The sequence below is a fragment of the Manis javanica genome, chromosome 13 (genome assembly GCF_040802235.1).
Source record: "Manis javanica isolate MJ-LG chromosome 13, MJ_LKY, whole genome shotgun sequence".
Lineage (NCBI taxonomy): Eukaryota > Metazoa > Chordata > Mammalia > Pholidota > Manidae > Manis > Manis javanica.
The window spans coordinates 4,270,670-4,279,896 of NC_133168.1; the positions used below are offsets into that span (position 1 = coordinate 4,270,670).

The window sequence follows — 9,227 nt, forward strand, 5'->3', positions numbered from 1 at the left end:
GAAGCAGAAGGCTCTCTCTCGCTTTTGTGCACATCCCAGACCGTGTTTGGATTTATTAGTGGACAACAGTGCTGCCTGGCTGCTTGGTGACGGCCTCGGGGTGTGGCTGCAGTTGGGGAGCACTGGTTGGGGGGGCCCGGTATGCTCCTCGCTCCGCGAAGCCTGCCTTTCTTCTGTCCGGGACAGCGGCAGGTTCCCAGGTAGGGCCCGTGGCTGTCACACGTGGCCCTCAGTGGTACAGGAGGCCCAGGCTGAGGCTGGCAAAAAGAAGGGACCCTCTCTGCAGTTCTGATTCCTGTGGGGGGGACAGGCAGCCAGCTGGCACAGGGTAGCTCCCAGCAGTTGAGAGCCAGGCAGAGTCCCTGGTGCCTTGCAGAGCATCTGCTGGGTGGACAGCACCAAGGTGCTGCTGTTCTGGGACCTGGGACCCTGCGGACTCGTGATCTGACTCAGCCACAAAACTTGAAATTCTGCACATGAAAAGAATTTTAGCAGAAAAATTCAGTCTTGCTACTGTTAAGGGCTGTTAAGCCCACCTGGTTTATCCTTCCAGAATGTTCCTGGTGAGAAAGGCCTGAGTCCACGGCACCTTCCCCACTGTTTTTTTCCCCACAGGTTGTCCAGGTTGTCTTAGTTTTCACCTCTGAGCATAAAAATAGAAATAATAGTGTAGATGTGGTGAGGCTGAATTGCTCTGAAAAGTACATTAAGTTCCTGAGAAATAGGAGAGACTCAGAGACTGTCCGATGCATTTTTATTTCACCAACATTTAAGCCCGCCTAATGCACCGTGTCCCTCGGGGATTCTTTCTGCTGATGGCATGAGAACTTGTCGCAGATGGTGACACCGGGCGAGCCTCCTGAAGTGGGCTTGTGGGCGTGCACACACGCTCTCTGTAAGCTCTGGCCAGTCAGGCAAGTGTATGAAAGTAGTTTCCCCCGGGGAACGTGATGGGGACACAGTGAGGTTCCTGCCCCAGACCTGCCTGCCCTGCAGGAATGCTGACTGGGCCCCACGGGCAGCGTGGGGATTTGGCCGGTCAGAGGTCACACGTGGTGGTCGTGTGTCTTTCCCAGGTCGGGATCAGCTCTCTGAAAGCGCCAGGCAGAGGCTAGGAGAGGGATTTTTCTCACGTCTAAGTAATTGTCAAGGCCCTGGGTGTGTGGGAGGTACTCCCAGAGGCTGCACGGAGGCAGGGGCGGCTGCATTAGAGCCCTCCAGGCGCTTGCAGAGCGGGAGGAGCCTGGGTGTTTGGAGAAGAGAGCCTCCCGGGGGAGGAACTAGGGAGGCCCGAGATGCGGAGGTGGGACCTGAGCTCCCCCTGGGGGATGGGCAGGCGCTTGCTGGGGAGGGAGGGAGGGAGTGGGGAGACCCTTTCAGGTGGAGAGAACAGCCAGAGGACAGGAGGAAAAGATGAATTGCATCTGAAAAGCAGGGAGGTTTGGGTTTTGTTTTGTTTTGTTTTTAGAAATACTTCAGTTTCCTTGAATTAAGTAGAATATGAAACCAAATTTGTAGCTAGTACCAGAGAATGGACTTAACCGTTTGGTGTTTGATAAGAACAGCTTCAATCCAGGATCCCGAGAGACTTAACAGAACAGAGGGCAAAGCTTTACTATTCAGCAGATGAAACACCGATGTTTCCAACAGGTCATACAAAAATGGATGCGCGCTGCGTTTCCCTTTTTTCGATATTTAGAAAGTGCAGATTTAACACAAGCCAGCCATATCCTTTCTGTGCACAATGCTGATTATAATTAGGGAAATAACCAAACGGTCCGTCTGTTACCCAAAAAGCCCAGCGTTCAGTTCTTGAACCTTAGTCACTGAACTGAGTAAGGATTAAAGAGGGTTAAAAATTAAAAAGCTGCTATCACATTCCAGATAAAGGAGAACAAAAGACACATGAGAGTTAATCTAACAACAGTAGGTTTAACCCAAGACTTTTCGAGAAGCTTAACATTGCATTATTTTTGGTGAAAAGCAAGGGATTATTTGGAAATGCTCCTTTGCCAGTAGTAAACATGGGTAAAGTCACGGGAGGGGAAAAGCTGAGAACCACCAGAGAGGCATATATAATTATCCGTAGGGCGCTGCCTGAACCATCGCTGGTGTTTGCTGCAGAGGCCTGGGGGGCAGGGAGTCAGCCAGAGGCTGGGCTGGAAGGGGGAGGGGGCCCAGTGGGGGACCCTGGCTGTAACCCCAGGACCAGTTTACTATCTTGCTAATGTTACTTGGTAAGCACACAGCACTTCTTTGCCCAGGCAGAGAGAGTGAGAACAGAGTAGGTTCTTTCCCAGAGAAGCGGAAAGCTCTTGAGAAGTGTTCCCAAGGTCATTCCCAGTTGTGCCGGGTCCTCTCCCCATCCTCCCTGGTGGATGCAGGGACTGGAGAGGTCATTGAGAGGGTCAGACGCTGCCATTCTGGCCCTAAGGTAGACAGCAGCCTCAGGACCCTGCAGAATGGCACCCCTGCTTTGATGGGTGGGTTTAGAATCTAGAGGCCAGTTGGTTCCCCTTTCCCAGTCAAAACAAACTGGGCGTGTTTCCACTTTGTGTATCTGACAATTAGGTCTGAATGCTGTACATTGTTGATTCGATCTAATGCTCTTACATGTGCCATCTTGCTGTTTGTTCTAAGGTTTATCTGATTGCAAATGCTAAGCCTATGTTAATACTGTTTGAGGCTCAGTCATAACCAGGCTAGACGTGTGATGGCACCCAGGGCTTTGACATTGTTGTTTTGTTTCAGACAATTTTACTGCACTCGGGGTGGTTTAGACTGAAAACACAAACCCCTATTCTAGCCAAAGTCCCTTTTCCTTTATTTGCCATTCCTATAGGTGATGATGAATTTTAGCATATTTTCTAATTAGCTAGGCCATTGCCCTCCAAAAACCATATTAATGAGCTCACTTTGTTGACTTAAAAACATGGACAAGGTGGTTATTACATCCCAGGCACTGATCTAAGGCCTTTATAAACATTAATTTAATCCCCTTAACAGCCATTCAAGTAGATAGCATTATTACTGTTCCTATTGCACAGGTAGGGACGGGTAGTACTGATGGCCCGGGAGGTGGCATGGGAACTCGCGGCTGTGTTTGGGGGTGGGTGGTGTCACTGCATGAAGAGGTGAGGAGGGTCTGCACTGCCCGACTCTGGGACAGAATCATGTTCTTGGGCTATTTTAACACAGGCTTACTGTCTACACTTGGTGTCTGTAGTTGTCCTGCAAGAACCTCAATATTTTAAGTCACTGTGACTGTTTAAAAGTGAGCCATTTCCGTGTCTGAACCGCAGACACATGGCTGTACCAGGGTCCAGCCCTGCATGATTACTGCCTTCCTGTGCCGGAAGGTGATGTTGCCTTGGGCATTTCCCCAGATGTGAGGCAGTGACTGTGCCGCTCACGGTGAATGACGCTGACTGACAGTTCCTATGTGCCCGGCACCCTGCTAAGCACGTTACATGATTATTTCGCTAAATCCTCCCAACCAACCTAGTGAGGCAGGTTCTGGGAATGTCTCCTTTCTACAGATATGGAAACCGAGGCCCAGGGAGGTTTAGTGATGGGGCGCAGGTCACACAGCTCGGGAGCAGCACAGCGGCGCTGTGAACCGTTTCCTGAGCCTCTGCTCTTGTCTCCTGTGCGTGCTGCCTGCCCTGGGCTCCCCTGGCCCTGCTGTCTGCTGCTTGCCTGGGGTCCACTGCTGGCCCTGATCCGCTTTGTGCAGCTCTTCTGTTTTGTGGTTTATCAGGACCCTGGGGCTCTCCTTTGCTGTTTTTCAAGTCTCGGAGGAGTCAGATGTGCCCCATCCATCTGCCTTTATCAGCCTCAGGCCCAGCTGCCAGTGTGGGCTGATTGATGGGCGCCACTCCGCCCCGCTTGAGGGCAGCACAGGCCTGGGGGGCTGGACACTGGCAGGCGATCCTGACCTTGAATGTGGGAACTGTATGTAGGGGACTTTAGGTTTATCCTGTCACGTGAGGTGCTCATCAGGCACCTTGAGAAGCCGGTACACCTACTGTAATGACTTCTCCTCTTACTTTTAGACAATATTTTTCTACATCAAGCATGGTGTCCCTTATCCGGTAGATGCTCAATAAGCATGTAGCGAATGCGTAAATGGGAGACACATGGCTGCACCATTTACTGGCCGGCTCCTCTGACGTGAGGGCGTCTGCAAAGCCCCACAGGGCCCCTGCCCTGCTGTTCCCTGGGGCTGTGCCTTCTCCCCGGCTCCCCCCCCTGCACAGGGACTCTCCCCTCCTGTATCAGTCCAGGGAGGGGCTGAACAGGTGACAGCAAAGCCTGTGCTTTCAGGTGGTGGAACAGATGGTGGTAGGTTCCACAGTTTTAGAACAGAAAGGTCCTTCGGGAAATTCGGAGTGGAATCAGCTTTTGAGGGACTTGGGTAACCATGTATGACATTAACGCAGGAACATGCAATCTGAGTCCTAAACACACTTGAGCACAGCCCTCTGGGGACTGGGCATCTGAGACGTTCCCATCATGCAGGCACAGGCCGTGGAGTCCGTGCCACATCGGTTCTCATGACGGCGAATCACTTCCTCACATTGTTGCTTTGTGGAAAGGCCGGATTGAAAATACAGTGTTAGGGCATCTGCATTCTCGGTACCAGCTGTCGATTCCCAGAGACGTTCGCTTCCCAGCTGGGGCCTGTGAGTGTGACGTCACACTGACGTCAGGGCAGGCTGCACCCTAAGTGTACCTCCTTGTGTCCTGGACAGATGTGTCATCCCCGCAGCAGCGCGCATCTGCGAAGATGAGACCAATAGAGGAAGGGGTGGAAGATGACGACGTCTTCGAGCCTGTGTCTCCGACCGTGTTTGAAGTCCATCGCTGGCCTTGATCAGAGAGGGCGTCGGGGCACCAAGTCGGAAACCGTCTCGTGGAGACCCTGAAAAACACCTGCACTTCCTCATGGCGTTTGGGTCACCCTGAGCTAGTGCTGGTGGTCTGAGGGCAGGAAAACGAGCAAGGCCCCCAAAAGAGGCCAGCATAAAGCAGTTGTTTTCCTGAGCCTTCTGACGAAACCTAGTTCTATTTTGAGATATATATTTTCACAGTATTTTTAGATATACGGTTGTTTTAACTTTAAAAAAAAAATCTTAGTGCTCTGTCAATGCAAATGCCTTTTTCTTTCCAAATTGTGGCTCACTTTCCTCACGGTTTTTCTCCACCACGGTGATGTGGTTTTCTGTTTGATAGTTTTCACAAACACTGTCAGTTTGAAATTGTGGTTGAGGTAACATTAAAAGGCAGGGAATCTCAGGCTTTGTTCGGTTGATTCTGGGGACATTTTAAAGAAAGACATGATTGACTGGTGTTTATTTTTCTCCCAGGCCAGACACATTTCTCCACTAGATCACCTTACTTGGCTGGGCCTTGTGCAGATAGCCTGGTAGTGAGCAAAATTCACCAGACTCTGCCCACATTATCCATCTGTCATGCTATGTATGAACTGGCCAGAACCCCAGGAAGGTGACAGAGGAAGGCGGCTCAGCATCCACTGAGGGGGACTCGGCTCAGCTGTGATGCGCAGCCACCTTGTTCCACCCACTCCGATTGGGAGGAGAGGAGAGTTAGGGGGCCCGGCACATGGCACAGCATGAGGTGACTGGAAGAGCAGCTTCGTTCTTTGGCCGGTATTCCGAAGACTGTTCATCCAGAGCCCTAGGTGTCTCCTCACAATGGGTGCAGGTACCCAGTGCTGAGCTCTGAATGGAACACGGCCCTGGGGGTGGACAGCTCACCACAGTCCGCGCCCTGGGCACCCAGCCTTGCTGCTCTGAGGGCCTCGCTCCCAGAGCTCTCTATTCTACTGCACTCGTGTTTTAGGCATCATGGCACGTGGCTGGGAAGTGGAAAGTCTGTTTAAACCGTGGGTCGGTCTGGTCTGTGTGACTGGCCCTCACATGCATGGTGCCCAGCGACTGGCTATGCCACGTCATGCCCCGCTGATGTTTGTTTATTTCATCCACTAGGAGTACCTGGGAGTCAGTCTCCTGTTGTACTCAATAGCTAAGAAAAGTTCTAAATGAGTTATTTTCAGGTAGGCTGAGCCGAAAGAAGCATCTCTCACCCAGAGGTGATTTCTGCGAGAGAAGGTAAACAAACTGGCCTAGGGTCACTCACCTCATTTTCTTAAATTCTTTTTTTTTTTGAAACTTATTGTTTTAGCAGTTTCACTTGAGTTGAATTTACATGCTAGGTCCCTCCTTGAGAAAACTGCCACAGAGGGAATCCAGCTCTTAGCATCTTCATCAAATGTTGGCTTATTAACATTGCAATAGAGAGACCAATTCCACTTTGCTGACATAGTGGTCTCTTAAAATTTATTTTGGGGAAAAGAAGCAGAGGTGAATGATTTAGCCTTGCCTTTAAGATTGTGAAGATATATTAGGTTGAAATTCACCCAAGGTGGACCTCTCTGTGCCTGAGATCACATGGGTAACTACCACAACGGTGTTTTAGTACTGCTTTCCTGTACCTTTTGGGGCTAGATCATGCGGACCATTTAGTTTACGCACGCATAAGGCTAATTTACAAAACCGCTGTATAGCACAATTAGACATTACACCTTCCCTGAGTAGAAAACAATGTTAGGTTCTGCCGAGGCTACATTTTTACTGCTCTGTGGGTCCAGAGAAGAAGCTCAGGGCTCCCTGACCAGGTCTCATCTTTGGACTTGTGTCACTTGGTCATCCTCAGACAATGGAGATGTTCACCTCTAACAGTCAACCTGAATGTGTTTGGAGGTTATTTTTGGTCATGCCGGGAACGAACATTTTTAAAAGCACACTTCAGCGATACAAAGCCACGTACTGGTGTCATTGATAAGGGAGATTGTGAACTCAAGATTAGGGATCTTAAAAGAGCCACTTAGCCTGAATGGGAGGCAGGAAAGTATTTTTAAATCCACACCTCTCAGGAAGACAGTGAAACTGAGAGGAAAAGAGCCATAAGCAGCTGAGTAGTCTTGCAGGTAGACTCGATAGCAGAGAAATGGATAAGAAAACAGAAACGGGTTGTAAGCATAAGATTTCCTGTGGATGACTTTAAATTCATTTATAGAAACGAACAACTGTATCTTTGTATAAGTACATAAACAAAAAACATGTCTGCTGCCAAAGCCACCGATTGGATGCTTCCTGTGTTTTCTGGCGTTCGCCGAGCTGCGTGACGGTGGCTCAGAAAACAGTCTACCAAAACCACTCTGTGTGTGTGACCCAGAATCGACTCCATTTAAATGTAACAGCAGTCGTATGAATCGGAAGGGTAACATTCATACCAGAACGTATCATTTGTAATACTTTGAAAGCCCTCATAAATATTTATATTTATAATAGCACAGATACTAGATAGATCCTCAATGATGTTTATAAACCTTAAATTAGCAATTACAGGTGCCATGTAATTATTTTTTCCGTTACCATCCATTGCTTTCTGGAATCTTTCCCGTTTTTCCCGGGGGCTCACGTACCCCATAATCATGGACACCTCTGTCCTCTGCCACCAGCACCTTGCCCTACCCCGGGTGCATCCAAGCAGCGACCTGTCCTGTGCAGAAGATGGTCCTGCTGTGCTGTGTGCCCAGGTGAGTGTGTGGGCATGTGAGGCACCCCTGACCTGTGGGGTCCAGTGCCCCCCTCCCTGCACACCCCAAGGTGCAGCTCCAAGGATTCGCTGTTATTTTTTTTTATCCTTGGTTATTTCTAAGAAAGCTGCTCTGCAGAAACCCCTGACCTGGCTATGCCTCAGTTTCCCCTCCTTCCCAAACTCTTTTTCTGATTATCCCGAACTAGAGTGATCACAAATTCCCACCTGCTCAGTCGAGGTGGCTGAGGCCGCGGAAGAGCGAATCCTGATGAGGAAATGCTGTTCTGCCCTGGGACCACGGCCTCGGCCCCCCTGGCCCCCACCCACCGGTGGGGCAACACGTTTTCTCACGGCTGGCAACCCCGGAGAGCCTGTTATAACGACGAATTGTGTCATTTAAGGAACCTGCCTTTAAGTACCATTTACAGGTGTTTCTGTTTTACTTGCAACCTGGTTTTAAAGTGTACCCGAATTTTATGATTGCTTTGTGCAGACACGTTTGTAGGAGACTTATCCTTTCTGTTTTTAGGTGCCATTTACACTGATAACATTTACTTTATAATAAATTTACGTTTTGTCTGAATAGAGCCTTATAGTTTAAAATATCTTCGTATATTGTCATTTGATCAAATAAATTTCTTACTTGGAAAATAGGCATACGTTCATGTCGTTTCTCTTACCTGTGGTTGCGGTGCTGGGCTCCGGGCCCACAGGCTGGGGTGCGTCCGCTGCCCTCAGAGGTGCTGTGAGCAGACCTGCCCAGGGGCGCCCCTGGGCCCGACCCACTTAATCCCAAACACCTGCCGTCTTGGCCGCCTTGGGCCGGGAAACGAGCCGTGGGGCTGTGCAGCAGTGGAGAAGCCTGAGAGTTTCATCATGGCGATAAACAGATCTCAGCGTTTGATTCCACCTCCTTGAAGGCTCCCTTCTAGTCTTGCAAGTTTGCACGGCACAAAGAGCCCCACGAAGGAGGTAGGCAGTCTGCCCTGGGGCTCCTCCGCGGTGGGTTCTTGTTCTTGGAGAAACAAACCTCCGTTCCCTCGGCCACCTGGCCCCGCTATTGGAATAGGAGCTGGAGGGCCCGCTCTGGGCAGTAAATCCTGGCTCCCCGGCCCCTCACAGACTTGCCCCAAGATTAGACCCAAATGGAAGGGGCATCTTATACGTCCATGGAAAGAACTGATCCTGTTTTTGCTCAATAAGCCATGTGTCTTGCCAGTGGGTTTCAGCCCCAGACAAGTTCACTATGGATTCAATGTGACCAAAGAAATGACAGGGGAACGTCCTTGGGGTGAAAGGGTTATACCCAACTTTATTCCCACGGTGGCAGGTCAGTCACTAGAATCCCGTCCACTCAGAGCGAGTCTGCACACAGCAAGCTGGCCTCCACCTCTGGGCCTCTGTCCTCGGCACTGCCTCCACTCCAGCCTCGTCTCTGCTCTCCTGCAGCCTTGCAGCCATACCACCGTGTAGTGCCCAGAGCCCTGGGTGGAGCTCTTTATATAGAGTCAGTAACGACGTATTGCCCACACCTGTGCAGTGAGCTAGCCGGCCAGGGCCAGGTGAGAGTCCTGGCCACGGGGACTTTCATGTTATCCACA

General features: G+C 50.4%; 1 protein-coding gene across 4 annotated transcripts in view; it reads left to right on the top strand.

The window, feature by feature from the left end:
• Positions 1–8,279, top strand: part of POPDC1 (popeye domain cAMP effector 1) — a 33,217-nt gene extending 24,938 nt beyond the window's left edge. For 3 of the 4 annotated variants that reach the window (XM_037012300.2, XM_037012301.2, XM_037012299.2), the window contains one exon: positions 4,755–8,279. In XM_037012300.2, coding sequence (XP_036868195.1) covers positions 4,755–4,876 — 122 coding nt within the window. In that variant the 3' untranslated portion in view covers positions 4,877–8,279. The remainder of the gene's footprint in view (positions 1–4,754) is intronic. The other variant, XR_005059704.2, reaches the window with a different exon arrangement.
• Positions 8,280–9,227: the final 948 nt, after the last annotated feature.